The sequence below is a fragment of the Oncorhynchus mykiss genome, chromosome 5, assembly GCF_057628025.1.
Source record: "Oncorhynchus mykiss isolate SJ-2025 chromosome 5, ASM5762802v1, whole genome shotgun sequence".
Lineage (NCBI taxonomy): Eukaryota > Metazoa > Chordata > Actinopteri > Salmoniformes > Salmonidae > Oncorhynchus > Oncorhynchus mykiss.
The window spans coordinates 38,675,787-38,698,584 of record NC_143026.1 but is presented as its reverse complement, the minus strand read 5'-3'; the positions used below and the strand labels follow the sequence as shown (position 1 = coordinate 38,698,584).

At 46.1% G+C, this 22,798-nt stretch overlaps 1 protein-coding gene across 1 annotated transcript in view; it reads right to left on the bottom strand.

Annotated features, from left to right (window-relative positions):
* Window positions 1-6,652: 6,652 nt before the first annotated feature.
* The window catches only part of opn4xa (opsin 4xa), a 45,616-nt gene continuing 29,470 nt past the window's right edge, over window positions 6,653-22,798 (bottom strand). The window contains exons 7-10 of the mRNA XM_090236672.1: window positions 22,033-22,207; window positions 19,399-19,403; window positions 8,996-9,278; window positions 6,653-7,149 (exon numbers count right to left, since the gene is read on the bottom strand). Coding sequence (XP_090092798.1) covers window positions 6,763-7,149; window positions 8,996-9,278; window positions 19,399-19,403; window positions 22,033-22,207 — 850 coding nt within the window. The 3' untranslated portion in view covers window positions 6,653-6,762. The remainder of the gene's footprint in view (window positions 7,150-8,995; window positions 9,279-19,398; window positions 19,404-22,032; window positions 22,208-22,798) is intronic.

The window sequence follows — 22,798 nt, the reverse complement described above, 5'->3', positions numbered from 1 at the left end:
ACCAGTCAGGAGGATGCAGACAGCTCAAGAGGTACGCTTAGATAAAAAATAAACATATATATATTTTTTTTACATTGAATTAAGCATAGTGATTATGGCTCTAGATTGCAAAATTCTCCAATTTGGGACCCACCCCCCAGCCATCATGTCATTTGCTCCCCTTCAGATTATGGGGGTTTATGACACCCCTAACATGTAGTAAACTCAGCAAAAAAAGAAATGTCCCTTTTTCAGGACCCTGTCTTTCAAAGATAATTCATAAAAATCAAAATAAATTCACAGAGCTTAATTGTAAAGGGTTTAAACACTGTTTCCCCATGCTTGTTCAATGAACCATAACAATTAATGAACATGTGGAACGCTCGTTAAGACATTAACAGCTTACAGACGGTAGGCAATTAAGGTCACAGTTATGAAAACTTAGGACACTAAAGCGTCCTTTCTACTGACTGAAAAACAGCAAAAGAAAGATGCCCAGGGTCCCTGCTCATCTGCGTTAACGTGCTTTAGGCATGCTGCAAGGAGGCATGAGGACTGCAGATGTGGCCAGGGAAATACATTGCAATGTTCGTACTGTGAGACGCCTAAGACAGCGCTACAGGGAGACAGGACGGACCGGTGATCGTCCTCGCAGTGGCAGACCACGTGTAACAACTCCTGCACAGGATCGATACATCCGAACTTCACACCTGCGGGACAGGTACAGGATGGCAACAACAACTGCACGAGTTACACCAGGAACACACATTCCCTCCGTCAGTGCTCAGACTGTCTGCAATAGGCTGAGAGAGGCTGGACTGAGGGCTTGTAGGCCTGTTGTAAGGCACCTGCAACAACGTTGCCTATGGGCACAAACTCACCGTCACTGGACCAGCCAGGACTCCCAGGACTGGCAAAGAGTGCTCTTCACTGATGAGTCGCAGTTTTGTCTCACCTGGGGTAATGGTCGCGTTTATCGTCGAAGGAATGAGCGTTACACCGAGGCCCGTACTCTGGAGCGGGATCAATTTGGAGGTGGAGGGTCCGTCATGGTCTGGGGCGGTGTGTCACAGCATCATCGGACTGAGCTTGTTGTCATTGCAGGCAATCTCAACGCTGTGCGTTACAGGGAAGGCATCCTTCTCACTCATGTGGTACCCTTCCTGCAGGCTCATCCTGACATGACCCTTCAGCATGACAATGCCACCAGCCATACTGCTCGTTCTGTGCATGATTTCCTGCAAGACAGGAATGTCAGTGTTTTGCCATGGCCAACGAAGAGCCCGGATCTCAATCCCATTGATCACGTCTGGGACCTGTTGGATCGGAGGGTGAGGGCTAGGGCCATTCCCCTCAGAAATGTCTGGGAACTTGCAGGTGCCTTGGTGGAAGAGTGGGGTAACATCTCACAGCAAGAACTGGCAAATCTGGTGCAGTTCATGAGGAGGAGATGCACTGCAGTACTTAATGCAGCTGGTGGCCACACCAGATACCGACTGTTACTTTTGATTTTGACCCCCCCTTTGTTCAGGGACACATTATTCAATTTCTATTAGTCACATGTCTGTGGAACTTGTTCAGTTTATGTCTCAGTTGTTGAATCTTGTTATGTTCATACAAATATTTACACATGTGAAGTTTGCTGAAAATAAACACAGTTGACAGTGAGAGGATGTTTCTTTTTTTGCTGAGTTTATAAACCCGTCATGTAATAGGACTCTCGTACCTACAGGAAATACAAGATTATGTGCACATACAACACAACATACAGTACTTGTGACAGATGACAAAGACATTCTCTACAGTCCACGGGGGCTTACAAACCCAGTTGTAGACTGTTGGGGGAAAAAGGAAGTGTCCATTAAAAATAGTCTAATCACACACAAATACAACCGAAACTTTTCAATAATGATTGTTTTTTTTCCCAAAGGTTAAATCACAGGAAATTACTAAATGTTATACACCCTAAGTAAAGTGTAGCATTTGTAAAGTAACAGTGCTTGAGTCTAGATTATTTGGATTGGGCAGCATTATTTGGTTTGAATCAAGTTTGTCTTTTGGCTTGTTGATTTCTGGTGAATCAGTTGGTCCTCTACCGATGTGCTGGTTGGTTTTAGAACGTTCACATTCAGAACGAACCTTTGGGTTGGGCACCAAAAAGCAAGTCCATCCCAGTCTTTACAGTGTCTGTCTGTGTGTCCTGGTGTGGTGATGGTAGCTACTACGTAGGCTATAGCAGGTAAAGCACAACCTACTCTGTGGCCTGCTGTAGGAGACACAATTATTTCTTTGTCATAAGACATAAGATCATACATAAGACAAACACATGTGCTTGGATAGAAGTGTGTCAAGATCATACAGTAAATCGCACATCCTCTGAAAGTTGTGAAAAAGTTAGTAGCTGATTGGCTACACACAAAGACCAGATGATTGGCTAGCTACCAGTGGTGTAAAGTACATAAGTAAAAATAATTTAAAGTACTACTTAAGTCGTTTTCTGTGGTATCTGGACTTTAATTTACTATTCATATTTTTAACAACTTCTACTTCTATTTCACTACATTCCTAAAGAAAGTCATGTACTTTCTACTCCATACATTTTCCCTGACTTGAATGCTTAAAATGGTGCAATTCACACACTTATCAAAATAACATCCTTGGTCATCTCTACTGCCTCTGATCTGCTTCCTTTATACAGTGCCTTGCGAAACTATTCGGCCCCCTTGAACTTTGCGACCTTTTGCCACATTTCAGGCTTCAAACATAAAGATATAAAACTGTATTTTTTTGTGAAGAATCAACAACAAGTGGGACACAATCATGAAGTGGAACGACATTTATTGGATATTTCAAACTGTTTTAACAAATCAAAAACTGAAAAATTGGGCGTGCAAAATTATTCAGCCCCTTTACTTTCAGTGCAGCAAACTCTCTCCAGAAGTTCAGTGAGGATCTCTGAATGATCCAATGTTGACCTAAATGACTAATGATGATAAATACAATCCACCTGTGTGTAATCACGTCTCCGTATACATGCACCTGCACTGTGATAGTCTCAGAGGTCCGTTAAAAGCGCAGAGAGCATCATGAAAAACAAGGAACACACCAGGCAGGTCCGAGATACTGTTGTGAAGAAGTTTAAAGCCGGATTTGGATACAAAAAGATTTCCCAAGCTTTAAACATCCCAAGGAGCACTGTGCAAGCGATAATATTGAAATGGAAGGAGTATCAGACCACTGCAAATCTACCAAGACCTGGCCGTCCCTCTAAACTTTCAGCTCATACAAGGAGAAGACTGATCAGAGATGCAGCAAAGAGGCCCATGATCACTCTGGATGAACTGCAGAGATCTACAGCTGAGGTGGGAGACTCTGTCCATAGGACAACAATCAGTCGTATATTGCACAAATCTGGCCTTTATGGAAGAGTGGCAAGAAGAAAGCCATTTCTTAAAGATATCCATAAAAAGTGTTGTTTAAAGTTTGCCACAAGCCACCTGGGAGACACACCAAACATGTGGAAGAAGGTGCTCTGGTCAGATGAAACCAAAGTTGAACTTTTTGGCAACAATGCCAAACGTTATGTTTGGCGTAAAAGCAACACAGCTGAACACACCATCCCCACTGTCAAACATGGTGGTGGCAGCATCATGGTTTGGGCCTGCTTTTCTTCAGCAGGGACAGGGAAGATGGTTAAAATTGATGGGAAGATGGATGGAGCCAAATACAGGACCATTCTGGAAGAAAACCTGATGGAGTCTGCAAAAGACCTGAGACTGGGACGGAGATTTGTCTTCCAACAAGACAATAATCCAAAACATAAAGCAAAATCTACAATGGAATGGTTCAAAAATAAACATATCCAGGTGTTAGAATGGCCAAGTCAAAGTCCAGACCTGAATCCAATCGAGAATCTGTGGAAAGAACTGAAAACTGCTGTTCACAAATGCTCTCCATCCAACCTCACTGAGCTCGGGCTGTTTTGCAAGGAGGAATGGGAAAAAATGTCAGTCTCTCGATGTGCAAAACTGATAGACATACCCCAAGCGACTTACAGCTGTAATCGCAGCAAAAGCTGGCGCTACAAAGTATTAACTTAAGGGGGCTGAATAATTTTGCACGCCCAATTTTTCAGTTTTTGATTTGTTAAAAAAGTTTGAAATATCCAATAAATGTCGTTCCACTTCATGATTGTGTCCCACTTGTTGTTGATTCTTCACAAAAAAATACAGTTTTATATCTTTATGTTTGAAGCCTGAAATGTGTCAAAAGGTCGCAAAGTTCAAGGGGGCCGAATACTTTCGCAAGGCGCTGTAAATGATGTCAGAGTGTTTGACTGTGCCCCTGGCTATACATACATTTAACAAGAAAATGGTGCTGTCTGGTTTGCTTTATATAAGGAATTTGAAATGATCTATACTTGTACTTTTGATAGTTAAGTATATTTTAGCAATTACATTTACTTTTGATACTTAAGTATATTTAAAACCAAATACTTTTACTTTTACTCAAGTAGTATTTTACTGGGTCACTTTAACTTGAGTCATTTTCTATTAAAGTGTCTTTACTTTTACTCAAGTATAACAATTGTGTACTTTTCCCACCACTGCTGGCTACACACAGTTGTGACTGCGAGAACAGTAGTGATTACAGCTTATTGTATTTAACAGACGTCGGAAAGGTGTTCCTATAAATTGGACAGTAGCTTACAGACAGTATAATTCTGTATTTCATTTTACAGTACACTACTTGAATATAAATATGGTATCAAAGCAAGTACTGCTCAATGACACACAGTACAATACTGTAAATTGTATTATACTGTTTAAAAAGCATTTGCTACCGTAATCGAAACAAATTAATGAATGGATGAATGAAATTCATCGAGGGGAGGGGTTTGTATTTCACAGTGTTTTACTGTAAATACAAGGGATTGGTGCAAGCAGGTTGGTTGCTAGGTAAAGTGTTTACACATTACGGTATATTTAAGCAATAAGAGGAAGAAGAGGTGTGGTATAATGCCAATATACCTCGGCTAAGGCAAAGGATTGTGGACTACAGGAAAAGGCGGGCCAAACAGGCCCCCATTAACATCAACGGGGCTGTAGTGGAGATTCAAGTTCCTTGGTGTCCACATCACCAACAAACTATCATTGTCCAAACACACCAAGACAGTCATGAAGAGGGCACAACAAAACCTTTTCCCCCTCAGGACACTGAAAAGATTTGTCATGGGTCCCCAGATCCTCAAAAAGTTATACAGCTGCACCATTGAGAGCATCCTGACCGGTTGCAACACCACCTGGTATGGCAACGGCTCGGCATCTGACCGTAAGTCGCTACAGAGGGTAGTGCGAATGACCCAGTACATCACTAGGGCCAAGCTTCCTGCCATCCAGGACCTATATAATAGGCGGTGTCAGAGGAAAGCCCATAAAATTGTCAGAGACTTCAGTCACCCAAGTCAAAGACCGTTTTCTCTGCCACCGCACGGCAAGCGGTACAGGAGCTCCAAGTCTAGGACCAAAAGGCTCCTTAACAGCTTCAACCCCCAAGCCATAAGACTGCTGAACAAATAATAAAATGACCACCAAACTATTTACATTGACCCCCCACCCTCCATTTGTTTTGTACACTGCTGCTACTCGCTGTTTATTATCTATGCATAGTCACTTCACCCCCTTATTGCTATTATAAACTGGTTACCAATGTAATTAGAGCAGTAAAAATAAATGTTTTGTCATAACCGTGGTATATGGTCTGATATACCATGGCTGTCAGCCAATCAGCATTCAGGGATCGAACCACCCAGTTTATAATGATAAATATTTGGTGTTTTACATTACTTGCACTTCTTCCAAACTGGCAGCGACTACAGGGCAAGACAGACCAAAAGGACATGGCAAAATGCTCAACCATTTAAGGTTTAAAGACGCACTATGCAGAAATCGCACCACCATTTCCTGGTTGCAAAAATTCGAATAGTTTGTTTTGTCATATAAACTGAAATTAGGCAAACAGGTATAGTGTATATAGAATCATTGTACCATCTAAACTGCTGTGAAATACATTTTCCATAACCAAAACTATTGTATTTTCAGCTGTTTGAAGCTGGTATACAAAACCGAAAGTAAAAGATTCAAAAACACAACTTATGAACAGGAAGCATAGAAATAACACACATATAACAGATCTACCACTTCTTAGACATGCTTTCAATGAGAATGACAAATCTATAAATTACATTTCTCTGTGAATTTGGTCAGATTGCCCAAAAAGTTACAAATTGCAGCTATAATCTGGCCCCTGTACAAGTTGTAGGGACACTATAACCACATATGAGTTAAATTGGTGCAGCATTCTCACTCACGGGTGCAACAAAAATATATTTTTACAAGGCACACCTCAAAATATGTTAATGAGACAGAAACAGCAGTGCTGTGCACCCACTAGTGGTCAAAAGGTTTTTTGTACAGATGGAACGCTCCAAAGATACTGTACTGTACTGTATTCTGTGGGGTGGAATTACAGTACCATTCGAAATACAGCAACTCTTTCCCTGCCCACAACATTTTCCCACAATGCACCACAATTTACAGTATGCTGCAGAAAAATGTTTCAGATTATTTTACTGTTGATAATACCCTAAATGTGCATATAATTTACAGTTTTCAGTTACAGTTGTGTAACCTCCTTGGACCATAACAATCCTCACTTGCTCTCCTCACTTGCTTGTCTGTATTGTACACCACAAAACCTTCAGACAGACTCAACAGGGGTGTTTCAGGAGAGAAATTTCTCTACCGACTCCAGCAGTTCAGTGGAGCAGTTTAAACTCTGCAGGCCCAGTAGCAAGTTCTTCTCACGGGTCTGTGCTCCATGCTCCTCCCCCTTATAGTCCCCCGTCGTCTCTGACGAGGGGATGATGATGATCTGGGAAACATTAGAGTGTCTGTGTTTGTTGTGGATCAGGGTCCTGGGGATCCTAGGGGGTGAGGCTGGCTCCACCTCAAGGGCTGACTGGGGGACTCTGTCCTGGGTCTTCTCCTTGTCCTGCTCCTGCCACCCCTCTCTAGCCTCCTCTCTGGTCATAAGGAGGGGCACGGTGGCCATGTTGACAGATTCAGACACCAGGTCGTGGTCACAGCTGCTCAGTGAGCCCCTATCACACTATGAGAGCACCAAAATAAATGGGTCGTGAATTACATTTTTACCATCCTCATAAGTTTCAAGTGGTGACTTCTCAACTATATAACATTTAGAAAAACTCCTGTCTATGCCTCTGTTCCATTGCAAATTGCGTAAATAATGTATAAATAAATAAATACATAATGTTAAAGCACCTGTGAACCTGAGTATACCAGGTACCAGCTGTTATTTACAGTGCCTTGCGAAAGTATTCGGCCCCCTTGAACTTTGCGACCTTTTGCCACATTTCAGGCTTCAAACATAAAGATATAAAACTGTTTTTTTTGTGAATAATCAACAACAAGTGGGACACAATCATGAAGTGGAAAGACATTTATTGGATATTTCAAACTTTTTTAACAAATCAAAAACTGAAAAATTGGGCGTGCAAAATTATTCAGCCCCCTTAAGTTAATACTTTGTAGCGCCACCTTTTGCTGCAATTACAGCTGTAAGTCGCTTGGGGTATGTCTCTATCAGTTTTGCACATCGAGAGACTGAAACATTTTCCCATTCCTCCTTGCAAAACAGCTCGAGCTCAGTGAGGTTGGATGGAGAGCATTTGTGAACAGCAGTTTTCAGTTCTTTCCACAGATTCTCGATTGGATTCAGGTCTGGACTTTGAATTGGCCATTCTAACACCTGGATATGTTTATTTTTAAACCATTCCATTGTAGATTTTGCTTTATGTTTTGGATCATTGTCTTGTTGGAAGACAAATCTCCGTCCCAGTCTCAGGTCTTTTGCAGACTCCATCAGGTTTTCTTCCAGAATGGTCCTGTATTTGGCTCCATCCATCTTCCCATCAATTTTAACCATCTTCCCTGTCCCTGCTGAAGACAAGCAGGCCCAAACCATGATGCTGTCACCACCATGTTTGACAGTGGGGATGGTGTGTTCAGCTGTGTTGCTTTTACGCCAAACATAACGTTTTGCATTGTTGCCAAAAAGTTCAATTTTGGTTTCATCTGACCAGAGCACCTTCTTCCACATGTTTGGCGTGTCTCCCAGGTGGCTTGTGGCAAACTTTAAACAACACTTTTTATGGATATCTTTAAGAAATGGCTTTCTTCTTGCCACTCTTCCATAAAGGCCAGATTTGTGCAATATACGACTGATTGTTGTCCTATGGACAGAGTCTCCCACCTCAGCTGTAGATCTCTGCAGTTCATCCAGAGTGATCATGGGCCTCTTGGCTGCATCTCTGATCAGTCTTGTCCTTGTATGAGCTGAAAGTTTAGAGGGACGGCCAGGTCTTGGTAGATTTGCAGTGGTCTGATACTCCTTCCATTTCAATATTATCGCTTGCACAGTGCTCCTTGGGATGTTTAAAGCTTGGGAAATCTTTTTGTATCCAAATCCGCCTTTAAACTTCTTCACAACAGTATCTCGGACCTGCCTGGTGTGTTCCTTGTTCTTCATGATGCTCTCTGCGCTTTTAACGGACCTCTGAGACTATCACAGTGCAGGTGCATTTATACGGAGACTTGATTACACACAGGTGGATTGCATTTATCATCATTAGTCATTTAGGTCAACATTGGATCATTCAGAGATCCTCACTGAACTTCTGGAGAGAGTTTGCTGCACTGAAAGTAAAGGGGCTGAATAATTTTGCACGCCCAATTTTTCAGTTTTTGATTTGTTAAAACAGTTTGAAATATCCAATAAATGTCGTTCCACTTCATGATTGTGTCCCACTTGTTGTTGATTCTTCACAAAAAAATACAGTTTTATATCTTTATGTTTGAAGCCTGAAATGTGGCAAAAGGTCGCAAAGTTCAAGGGGGCCGAATACTTTCGCAAGGCACTGTAAATGTTGTATTACACTGTCAGCCTGACAGATTCGTTTCATGTTCAGAAAAAGCATTACAGCGCCCCCCAAACGTGTGTTTGAGTGACAGTTCGCCACAGAAACCGTGCAAAGTTCTACCCAGCCACCAACTCCTAGCTGGAACTCCAACCTTACCTTTTCCTGACTGTTGCTGTTCCTTATCTTGGCCCGCTGCTGGGATGACTGTCTGCACTCCTTCACCCTCAGAGCTCCAGAGGAGTGGCTGATTCTCAGAGACTGGCCCTGCTGGTCCATGGGGTCCAGCTCGACATCACTCCTCATCTGCTGTGGAGTTTACACACAATACGGGTTCAAGTCAGCCAGGTCCAAGTCAGCCAGGTTCAAGTCAGCCAGGTCCAAGTCAGCCAGGTCCAAGTCAGCCAGGTCCAAGTCATCCAGGTCCAATTCAGCCAGGTCCAAGTCATCCAAATCCAAGTCATCCAGGTCCAAGTCAGCCAGGTTCAAGTCATCCAGGTCCAAGTCAGCCAGGTCCAAGTCAGCCAAGTCCAAGTCATCCAAGTCCAAGTCATCCAGGTCCAAGTCAGCCAGGTCCAAGTCATCCAGGTACAAGTCAGCCAGGTCCAAGTCATCCAGGCCATCCAGGTCCAAGTCAACCAAGTCATCCAGGTCCAAATCATCCAGGTCCAAGTCATCCAGGTCCAAGTCAGCCAGGTCCAAGTCATCCAGGTCCAGGTCATCCAAGTCATCCAGGTCCAAGTCATCCAGGTCATCCAGGTCCAAGTCATTCAGGTCCAAGTCAGCCAGGTCCAAGTCATCCAGGTCCAAGTCAGCCAGGTCCAAGTCATCCAGCTCCAAGTCATCCAGGTCCAAGTCAGCCAGGTCCAATTCAGACAAGTCCAAGTCATCCAAGTCCAAGTCATCCAGGTCCAAATCATCCAGGTCCAAGTCAGCCAGGTACAAGTCATCCAGGCCATCCAGGTCCAAGTCAACCAAGTCATCCAGGTCCAAATCATCCAGGTTCAAGTAATCCAGGTCCAAGTCAGCCAGGTCCAAGTCATCCAGGTCCAGGTCATCCAGGTCCAAGTCATCCAGGTCCAAGTCATCCAGGTCATCCAGGTCCAAGTCATCCAGGTCCAAGTCATCCAGGTCCAAGTCATCCAGGTCCAAGTCATCCAGGTCATCCAGGTCCAAGTCATCCAGGTCCAAGTCATCCAGGTCCAAGTCATCCAGGTTCAAGTCATTCAGGTCCAAGTCATCCAGGTCCAAGTCATCCAGGTCCAAGTCATCCAGGTCCAAGTCAACCAAGTCATCCAGGTCCAGTTCTGCCAGGTCCAAGTCAGCCAGGTCCAAATCATCCAGGTCCAAGTCAACCAAGTCATCCAGGTTCAAGTCATCCAGGTCCAAGTCATCCAGGTCCAAGTCATCCAGGTCCAAGTCAGCCATGTCCAAGTCAGCCAGGTCCAAGTCAGCCAGGTCCAAGTCAGCCAGGTCCAAGTCATCCAGGTCCAAGTCAACCAAGTCATCCAGGTTCAAGTCATCCAGGTCCACATCATCCAGGTCCAAGTCATCCAGGTCCAAGTCAGCCAGGTCCAAGTCAGCCAGGTCCAAGTCAGCCAGGTCCAAGTCAGCCAGGTACAAGTCAGCCAGGTCCAAGTCAGCCAGGTACAAGTCAGCCAGGTACAAGTCATCCAGGTCCAAGTCAACCAGGTTTTTTTGTGGGGTCCTTTGGGTTTGGACAGAACTGTAGGAGGTCCAGTAGGTCCATATGTAGGAGGTCCAGGATATAGACCTCCTGCTGTTCAGCTGTGATTGTGCAGACTTAGCACTTCCAGACGGTGTAAAGTGGAACCGGCAGGTACAGTAGTGCTGAATCTGCCCAAGGCACCCTCCCGAGACTAGTGGACCACTGGACACACAGCTCTGAAGGGGCTCAGAAGGACACCCATTTCCCCTACAGACCTCTCCCGATGGGTCCACAACATCAAACACACACCGCATCAGAGCATCATACCCAGAGCTCCTGGTGTGCTGCTGGATGCATGTGTGTGTTAGCCAGTTAGTCAAGAGCCCTGGGGTGTGTCAGGGAGTTGTCTTGGCACCTAGAAGGCTTTTTGGTCTTTGTCCTCACTCAGCAGCTGAGCTCTAATTCAGCATGTAAACACAAAGTAAAGTTATTGTGTGTTACGCCAATGACGCATAAGACACGTCATAATGCTGGAATCCATAGCGGTGAAACTGCCACGTCTGTTTGCTATATTACAACAACAAAGACGTTACTTCAAACTAAAGCACTGTTTTTCTCCTCAGACATCATTACACGCGAGATAGAACACCAGACTATACAACCTTTTTTTACCATGAAGCTGGATGTTCATCTCAAAACAAAAACAGTAACAAATGTGCTTGGGGCAGCCAATGGTGCTATTTCACCTTTCGCAGCTTTAATCCATTTAGGAGAATACATCTTAATACTGCTCCATTATATGGTATTTGTCTTGTGATATTGTTTACATAGTAACGTGGTGAAAAGATCTCACACGTGATGGTTTAGGCCAGTTCTCTCTAGAGCAGGTATTCCCAAACTGGGGTATGTGTACCCCCAGGGGTACGCGCAATGCTGCCGGGGGTAGGCCAAATCAAAATGTGAAAGATTTTTTTCATTTTCTTCCTTCACATTTTCAAACAGTACATTTATATTTTCCAACGGGGCTATACATTTGGGTGAGTTTTTTTTATCGCCTGAGTAGCCTCGTTTCACTGCCAAAAATAAAATTAAACCATCTAGTGTTCAGCGAAATAACAACACAATGTAAAATACAGGTAGCCTTGTCAAATAATTAACATCCAATCACATTAACCGTTACTTTCTCGCGGGAAACCTTCACTCTTGTACAGACATTTAGAGACGAAACATGACAATTTGAAAAATAAGCAACATTAGTTTTTTGAGCGAGAAAAAATAGGACTTTTGAGTAGTAAGACATGAATAAAAGCAACAGATACCATTAATAAGATTGGCTAGAAGCATCTTATATGGTGAGCTACCGAGTGGCTGGGACAGGCAAGCACCATACTATTGTGGAGTACTTCATTCTTCCTGCTGCCGTGGATATGGCTGGGCCAATGCTGGGGGAAAAGGCCCAAAAAAACTATACAGACAATGTCATCATCAAACAACACTGTTTCACGACGCATCAGTGACATGATGTTTTGAAACAACTACTGCTTCGCATACAAGCCAGTGAATTCTATGCGCTACAGGATGAGTCAACAGACGTGGCGGGCCTGTCACAGCTCCTGGTGTATGTCCCTTTACGTTTATGGGGGGTCAATTATGGAAGACATCCTCTTCTGCAAACCACTGGAAATATATAAGTATTGGACAGCTTTGTGACATCAAATGGACTTTGGTGGTCAAGATGTGTTGGTATCTGTACTGATGGAGCAAAAGCCATGACAGGGAGACATAGTGGAGTGGTAACGCACATGCAAGCAGTTGCTCCCGACGCCACTTGGGTACACTGCAGCATCCACCGAGAGGCTCTTGCTGCCAAGGGAATTCCTGACAGCTTGAAAGACGTTTCGGACACTACAGTGAAAATGGTTAACTTTATTAAAGCAAGGCCCCTGAACTCTTGTGTATTTTCTGCATTATGCAATGATATGGGCAGCGACCATGTAACGCTTTTACAAGAAGTCTGTTGGTTATCGAGGGGCAAAGTATTGACACATTTTTTTGAATTGAGAGACGAGCATAAAGTTTTCTTTAATGACCATCATTTTCACTTGTCTGACCGCTTGCATGATGACGAGTTTCTCACACGACTGGCCTATCTGGGTGATGTTTTTTCTCACCTGAATGATCTGAATCTAGGATTACAGGGACTCTCCGCAACTATATTCAACGTGAGGGACAAAATTGAGGGTATGATTAAGAAGTTGGAGCTCTTTTCTGTCTGCATTAACAAGGACAACACACAGGTCTTTCCATCATTGTATGACTTTTTGTGTGCAAATGAACTCAAGCTTACGGACAATGTCAAATGTGATATACACTGCAGTGAAGCACCCGAGTGAGCTGGGTGTGCAATTACGCAGGTAATTTCCCGAAACAGACGACACAAACAACTAGATTCGTTATCGGTTTCATGCCCCGCCACCAGTCCACTTACCGATATCTGAACAAGAGAGCCTCATCGAAATTGCAACAAGCGGTTCTGTGAAAATGTAATTTAATTAGAAGCCACTGCCAGATTTCTGGATTGGGCTGCAATCAGAGTTTCTTGCCTTGGAAAATCACGCTGTTAAGACACTGATGCCCTTTGCAGCCACATACCTATGTGAGAGTGGATTCTCGACCCTCACTAGCATGAAAACTAAATACAGGCACAGACTGTGTGTGGAAAATGATTTAAGACTGAGACTCTCTCCAAAACAACCCAACATTGCAGAGTAATGTGTGTACTTTCAAGCACACCCTTCTCATTAACCTGTGGTGAGTTATTCACAATTTTCGATGAACAAATAAAGTTTTATATGTAAGATGGCTAAATAAAGAGCTAAATTATTGATTATTATTTGTGCCCTGGTCCTATAAGAGCTCTTTGTCACTTCCCATGAGCCGGGTTGTGACAAAAACTCACACTCGTTCTTATGTTTAATAATGTATCGTATAGTGTGTTTGTGGCTGGCTTACAATGATGGCAAAAAACAACATTTGAGAATGCGCTGACCCTGTTGCTAGAGGGGGTACGCAGCTGGAGGTTGAATGTTTGAAGGGGTACAGGACTATAAAACGTTTGGGAACCACTGCTCTAGAGCACTGTGCTTTACAAAGTTTTTGTTTTTTGTGATCAACATTTGAATACATTTTCTCAGAAACATACTTACAACATAACAGATTGTAGTACAGAAAGCAGTACATTGTTGCATTTGAATGTTTCTGTTTTTGTAGACTTGACTCCAGCCTTTGTGTATGCCTGGCAACATGAGACATCTATTCTTGTGCAGCATCTATCCACCCCTCTACCCCTACTCTCCAAACCCTCCACCTCTACACTCCACCCCTCTACCACTACCTCTACCCTACACTCCTCTAACTCTACCCTAAACCACTCTACCTCTACCCTCAACCCCTCCACTCCTACCACCCACTCCTCGACCTCTACCCTCAACCCCTCCACTCCTACCACTCACTCCTCTACCTCTACCCTCAACCCCTCCACTCCTACCACCCACTCCTCTACCTCTAAACTCAATCCCTCCACTCCTACCACCCACTCCTCTACCTCTACCCTCAACCCCTCCACTCCTACCACCCACTCCTCTACCTCTACCCTCAACCCCTCTACTCCTACCACCCACTCCTCTACCCTAAACTCCTCCACTCCTACCACCCACTCCTCTACCTCTACCCTCAACCCCTCCACTCCTACCACCCACTCCTCTACCTCTACCCTCAACCCCTCCACTCCTACCACCCACTCCTCTACCTCTACCCTCAACCCCTCCACTCCTACCACCCACTCCTCTACCCCTACCCTCAACCCCTCCACTCCTACCACCCACTCCTCTACCTCTACCCTCAACCCCTCCACTCCTACCACCCACTCCTCGACCTCTACCCTCAACCCCTCCACTCCTACCACTCACTCCTCTACCTCTACCCTCAACCCCTCCACTCCTACCACCCACTCCTCTACCTCTAAACTCAATCCCTCCACTCCTACCACCCACTCCTCTACCTCTACCCTCAACCCCTCCACTCCTAACACCCACTCCTCTACCTCTACCCTCAACCCCTCTACTCCTACCACCCACTCCTCTACCCTCAACCCCTCCACTCCTACCACCCATTCCTCTACCTCTACCCTCAACCCCTCCACTCCTACCACCCACTCCTCTACCTCTACCCTCAACCCCTCCACTCCTACCACCCACTCCTCTACCTCTACCCTCCATTCCTCTAAACTAAACCACTCTACCTCTACCCCCCACCCCTCTACCTCTACCCTCAACCCCTCTACCCCTACCACCCACTCCTCTACCTCTACCCTCAACCCCTCCACTCCTACCACCCACTCCTCTACACTAAACCACTCTACCTCTACCCCTCCACTCCTACCACCCACTCCTCTACCTCTACCCTCAACCCCTCCACTCCTACCACCCACTCCTCTACCTCTACCCTCAATCCCTCCACTCCTACCACCCACTCCTCTACCTCTACCCTCAACCCCTTCACTCCTACCACCCACTCCTCTACCTCTAAACTCAATCCCTCCACTCCTACCACCCACTCCTCTACCTCTACCCTCAACCCCTCCACTCCTACCACCCACTCCTCAACCTCTACCCTCAATCCCTCCACTCCTACCACCCACCCCTCTACCTCTACCCTCAACCCCTCCACTCCTACCACCCACTCCTCTACCTCTACCCTCAACCCCTCTACTCCTACCACCCACTCCTCTACCCTCAACTGCTCCACTCCTACCACCCACTCCTCTACCTCTACCCTCAACCCCTCCACTCCTACCACCCACTCCTCTACCTCTACCCTCAACCCCTCCACTCCTACCACCCACTCCTCTACCTCTACCCTCAACCCCTCCACTCCTACCACCCACTCCTCTACCTCTACCCTCAACCCCTCCACTCCTACCACGCACTCCTCTACCTCTACCCTCAACCCCTCCACTCCTACCACCCACTCCTCGACCTCTACCCTCAACCCCTCCGCTCCTACCACTCACTCCTCTACCTCTACCCTCAACCCCTCCACTCCTACCACCCACTCCTCTACCTCTAAACTCAATCCCTCCACTCCTACCACCCACTCCTCTACCTCTACCCTCAACCCCTCCACTCCTAACACCCACTCCTCTACCTCTACCCTCAACCCCTCTACTCCTACCACCCACTCCTCTACCCTCAACCCCTCCACTCCTACCACCCATTCCTCTACCTCTACCCTCAACCCCTCCACTCCTACCACCCACTCCTCTACCTCTACCCTCAACCCCTCCACTCCTACCACCCACTCCTCTACCTCTACCCTCAACCCCTCCACTCCTACCACCCACTCCTCTACCTCTACCCTCCATTCCTCTAAACTAAACCACTCTACCTCTACCCCCCACCCCTCTACCTCTACCCTCAACCCCTCTACCCCTACCACCCACTCCTCTACCTCTACCCTCAACCCCTCCACTCCTACCAGCCACTCCTCTACACTAAACCAGTCTACCTCTACCCTCAACCCCTCCACTCCTACCACCCACTCCTCTACCTCTACCCTCAACCCCTCCACTCCTACCACCCACTCCTCTACCTCTACCCTCAATCCCTCGATCCAAGATCGCATAGCAGTTCAGACGTCTTTTGTCCTCGTCTTGTCGTGTCCTGTATATATATATATTTACAACTTTTTTCACATACATTTTATTTTTATTTTCCATCAACTCAATCTTCTAAACACTCTCCTGCAACCAGCCTCACCAATTTATATTTATAAAAAAGTATTATTTACCTCAGATCTGCAATCCTTCAGGAAGCTAGCCAGAAACTCCAGGAGGCTGGCCAGAAACTAGCCAGAAGCTAGCCAGGAGCTAGCCCAGAAGCTAATCAGAAGCTAACCACGGTTTGTGGTCATCGGCTGTCCTTTAGCTCGAAAATCTATCGAAAATCTATCGCCAGTTTTGTACGGCGCAGCGCGGCTCGGAACGGAACATACCGGACCAATTTTTCTCTCCATGTCCCTGGATTTCAACTGCTCTCTGGACATTCATACCCGGATCTCACAGCTAGCTAGCTGCTATCCGTGTGACAGTCGGCTTTCGTCGATTCCGGAGCAAACATCGATTGTTCCGGTGCTAGCCAGCTCCGTCAATCACGCCTGAGTTCCATCATTCACTCCTGGGCTGCAGTCACCTATCCGGACCCGTTTCACTGCCTACGCGGAGCCCCACCGGGCCTTCACAACCGGACTGCCGACGTTATCTACCTGAAGGAGATCCGGCTGGCTCCTCTGTCGCGACGTTACCGGAACGCCCATCTGCGGCCCGCTAACCGTTAGCTGTCTTTCCGGCTGCTATCTGAATAGACAATCGGACAATTTATTTATTTGAATTATTATGTTTTCTTCTCGGGCCTCTATAACTATATCTATTGTTCTTATTTTTGTTGTTGTGTGATTTGGATTAATCCCCTCTACCACACGGAACCCCACTAATCTACTGACCGAACGCAAGAGGTGGCTAACAACAGACTCCATCCTATGCTAGCTTGCTACCGGTTGGCTTGGCTAGCTGTCTAAATCGCCGTGACCCTAAACCAACCTCTCCACTCACTGGACCCTTTTGATCACTCGACTAAGCATGCCTCTCCTTAATGTCAATATGTCTTGTCCATTGCTGTTCTGGTTAGTGTTTATTGGCTTATTTCACTGTAGAGCCTCTAGTCCTGCTCACTATACCTTATCCAACCTATTAGTTCCACCACCCACACATGCAATGACATCTCCTGGTTTCAATGATGTTTCTAGAGACAATATCTCTCTCTTCATCACTCAATACCTAGGTTTACCTCCACTGTATTCACATCCTACCTTACCTTTGTCTGTACATTATACCTTGATGCTATTTTATCGCCCCCAGAAACCTCCTTTTACTCTCTGTTCCAGACGTTCTAGACGACCAATTCTTATTGCTTTTAGTCGCACCCTTATTCTACTCCTCCTATGTTCCTCTGGCGATGTAGAGGTGAATCCAGGCCCTGCAGTGCCTAGCTCCACTCCTATTCCCCAGGCGCTCTCTTTTGACGACTTCTGTAACCGTAATAGCCTTAGTTTCATGCATGTTAACATTAGAAGCCTCCTCCCTAAGTTTGTTCTATTCACTGCTTTAGCACACTCTGCCAACCCGGATGTTCTAGCTGTGTCTGAATCCTGGCTTAGGAAGACCACCAAAAATTCAGACATTTTAATTCCAAACTACAACATTTTCAGACAAGATAGAACTGCCAAAGGGGGCGGTGTTGCAATCTACTGCAAAGATAGCCTGCAGAGTTCTGTCCTACTATCCAGGTCTGTACCCAAACAATTTGAACTTCTACTTTTAAAAATCCACCTTTCTAAAAACAAGTCTCTCACCGTTGCCGCCTGCTATAGACCACCCTCTGCCCCCAGCTGTGCTCTGGACACCATATGTGAACTGATTGCCCCCCATCTATCTTCAGAGCTCGTGCTGCTAGGCGACCTAAACTGGAACATGCTTAACACCCCAGCCATCCTACAATCTAAACTTGATGCCCTCAATCTCACACAAATTATCAATGAACCTACCAGGTACCTCCCCAAAGCCTTAAACACGGGCACCCTCATAGATATCATCCTAACCAACTTCCCCTCTAAATACACCTCTGCTGTCTTCAACCAAGATCTCAGCGATCACTGCCTCATTGCCTGCATCCGTAATGGGTCAGCGGTCAAACGACCTCCTCTCATCACTGTAAAACGCTCCCTGAAACACTTCAGCGAGCAGGCCTTTCTAATCGACCTGGCCGGGGTATCCTGGAAGGATATTGACCTCATCCCGTCAGTAGAGGATGCCTGGATATTTTTTAAAAATGCCTTCCTAACCATCTTAAATAAACATGCCCCATTCAAGAAATTTAGAACCAGGAACAGATATAGCCCTTGGTTCTCCCCAGACCTGACTGCCCTTAATCAACACAAAAACGTCCTATGGCGTTCTGCATTAGCATCGAACAGCCCCCGTGATATGCAGCTGTTCAGGGAAGCTAGAAACCATTATACACAGGCAGTTAGAAAAGCCAAGGCTAGCTTTTTCAAGCAGAAATTTGCTTCTTGCAACACTAACTCAAAAAAGTTCTGGGACACTGTAAAGTCCATGGAGAATAAGAACACCTCCTCCCAGCTGCCCACTGCACTGAAGATAGGAAACACTGTCACCACTGATAAATCCACCATAATTGAAAATTTCAATAAGCATTTTTCTACTGCTGGCCATGCTTTCCACCTGGCTACTCCTACCCCTGTCAACAGCACTGCACCCCCAACAGCAACTCGCCCAAGCCTTCCCCATTTCTCCTTCTCCCAAATCCATTCAGCTGATGTTCTGAAAGAGCTGCAAAATCTGGACCCCTACAAATCAGCCGGGCTAGACAATCTGGACCCTTTCTTTCTAAAATTATCTGCCGAAATTGTTGCCACCCCTATTACTAGCCTGTTCAACCTCTCTTTCGTGTCGTCTGAGATTCCCAAAGATTGGAAAGCAGCTGCGGTCATCCCCCTCTTCAAAGGGGGGGACACTCTTGACCCAAACTGCTACAGACCTATATCTATCCTACCATGCCTTTCTAAGGTCTTCGAAAGCCAAGTCAACAAACAGATTACCGACCATTTTGAATCTCACCATACCTTCTCTGCTATGCAATCTGGTTTCAGAGCTGGTCATGGGTGCACCTCAGCCACGCTCAAGGTCCTAAACGATATCTTAACCGCCATCGATAAGAAACATTACTGTGCAGCCGTATTCATTGATCTGGCCAAGGCTTTCGACTCTGTCAATCACCACATCCTCATCGGCAGACTCAACAGCCTTGGTTTCTCAAATGATTGCCTCGCCTGGTTCACCAACTACTTCTCTGATAGAGTTCAGTGTGTCAAATCTGAGGGTCTGTTGTCCGGACCTCTGGCAGTCTCTATGGGGGTGCCACAGGGTTCAATTCTTGGACCGACTCTCTTCTCTGTATACATCAATGAGGTCGCTCTTGCTGCTGGTGAGTCTCTGATCCACCTCTACGCAGACGACACCATTCTGTATACTTCCGGCCCTTCTTTGGACACTGTGTTAACAACCCTCCAGGCAAGCTTCAATGCCATACAACTCTCCTTCCGTGGCCTCCAACTGATCTTAAATACAAGTAAAACTAAATGCATGCTCTTCAACCGATCACTACCTGCACCTACCCGCCTGTCCAACATCACTACTCTGGACGGCTCTGACTTAGAATACGTGGACAACTACAAATACTTAGGTGTCTGGTTAGACTGTAAACTCTCCTTCCAGACCCATATCAAACATCTCCAATCCAAAGTTAAATCTAGAATTGGCTTCCTATTTCGCAACAAAGCATCCTTCACTCATGCTGCCAAACATACCCTTGTAAAACTGACCATCCTACCAATCCTCGACTTTGGCGATGTAATTTACAAAATAGCCTCCAATACCCTACTCAACAAACTGGATGCAGTCTATCACAGTGCAATCCGTTTTGTCACCAAAGCCCCATATACTACCCACCATTGCGACCTGTACGCTCTCGTTGGCTGGCCCTCGCTTCATACTCGTCGCCAAACCCACTGGCTCCATGTCATCTACAAGACCCTGCTAGGTAAAGTCCCCCCTTATCTCAGCTCGCTGGTCACCATAGCATCTCCCACCTGTAGCACACGCTCCAGCAGGTATATCTCTCTAGTCACCCCCAAAACCAATTCTTTCTTTGGCCGTCTCTCTTTCCAGTTCTCTGCTGCCAATGACTGGAACGAACTACAAAAATCTCTGAAACTGGAAACACTTATCTCCCTCACTAGCTTTAAGCACCAACTGTCAGAGCAGCTCACAGATTACTGCACCTGTACATAGCCCACATATAATTTAGCCCTATCAACTACCTCTTTCCCAACTGTATTTTATTTATTTATTTATTTTGCTCCTTTGCACCCCATTATTTTTATTTCTACTTTGCACATTCTTCCATTGCAAAACTACCATTCCAGTGTTTTACTTGCTATATTGTATTTACCTTGCCACCAAGGCCTTTTTTTTGCCTTTACCTCCCTTCTCACCTCATTTGCTCACATTGTATATAGACTTGTTTATACTTTATTATTGACTGTATGTTTGTTTTACTCCATGTGTAACTCTGTGTTGTTGTATCTGTCGAACTGCTTTGCTTTATCTTGGCCAGGTCGCAATTGTAAATGAGAACTTGTTCTCAACTTGCCTACCTGGTTAAATAAAGGTAAAATAAATAAATAAATAAAATCCCTCCACTCCTACCACCCACTCCTCTACCTCTAAACTCAATCCCTCCACTCCTACCACCCACTCCTCTACCTCTACCCTCAACCCCTCCACTCCTACCACCCACTCCTCAACCTCTACCCTCAATCCCTCCACTCCTACCACCCACCCCTCTACCTCTACCCTCAACCCCTTCACTCCTACCACCCACTCCTCTACCTCTACCCTCCACCCCTCTACCTCTACCCTCCACCCCTCTACCTCTACCCTCCACCCCTCTACCCCTACCCACCATCCCTCTACCCCTACCCTCCACCCCTCTCCTCCACCCCTACCCTCCACCCCTCTCCTCCACCCTCTCCTCCACCCCCCTACCCCTACCCTCCACCCCTCTCCTACACCCCTCTACCCCTACCCCCCACCCCTCTCCTACACTCCTCTACCCCTACCCTCCACCCCTCTCCTACACCCCTCAACCCCTACCCTCCACCCCTCTCCTACACTCCTCTACCCCTACCCCCCACCCCTCTCCTACACTCCTCTACTCCTACCCTCCACCCCTCTCCTACACCCCTCGACCCCTACCCTCCACCCCTCTCCTACACCCCTCTACCCCCACCCTCCACCCCTCTCCTACACTCCTCTACCCCTACCCTCTACCCCTACCCTCCACCCCTCTCCTACACTATACCCTACCCTCTACCCCTACCCTCCACCCCTCTCCTACACTCTACCCTACCCTCCACCCCTCTCCTACACTCCTCCACTCCTCCACTCCACCCCTCTCCTACACTCCTCTACCCCTACCCTCTACCCCTACCCTCCACCCCTCTCCTACACTCCTCTACCCCTACCCTCCACCCCTCTCCTACACTCCTCTACCCCTACCCTCTACCCCTCTACCCCTACCCTCCACCCCTCTACCCTCCACCCCTCTACCTTACACCACTCTACCCTCTACCCCTACCACCCCTCTACCCCAACCCTACCCTCCAACCCCACAGAAGCACACTAACTCACTGTGTCTCCGGTGGACATAGAGGACACTCTATGGAACTTTGTCCTGGAGGTGGAGGACTGTCTGCTGAGCATGGAGTCCCTGAAGGAGGACTCACTGTTGGACACAGAGATAAAGTCCTTCCTAGGGGTCTGGGCCAGGCAGTGCAGACAGGGAACCTTCTCTGCCAGAGTGTCTCTGTATGTGAGAGTCAACAAAAAAAGAAAGGGAAGGAGAGGATAAAAGGAGGAGAGAGGCAAGAGGAAGGAGGGATACAACATCAAGCATATAGTACACCAAATCTCCCTATTGTCATCACCAAAGTCAGATGAAACAAGTCAGTTGTTATACAGTGCATTCGGAAAGTATTCAGACCCCTTGACTTTTCCCACATTTTGTTACATCACAGCCTTATTCCAAAATGGATTACATAAATGTTTTTCCTCATTAATCTACATACAATACCACATAATGACAAAGCGACAACAGGTTTTTAGAAATTGTTGCAAATGAAAAACAAAACAAAAAACAGAAATACCTTATTTTTGTAAGTATTCAGACCCTTTGCTAGAAGACTCGAAATTGAGCTCAGGTGCATCCTGTTTCAATTGATCATCTTTGTGATGTCTCTAAGACTTGATTGGAGTCCACCTGTGGTAAATTCAATTGATTGGACATGATTTGGAAAGACACACACCTGTCTATATAAGGTCCCACAGTTGACAGTGCATGTCAGAGCAAAAACCAAGCCACAAGGTCGAAGGAGTTGTCCTTAGAGCTCTGAGACAG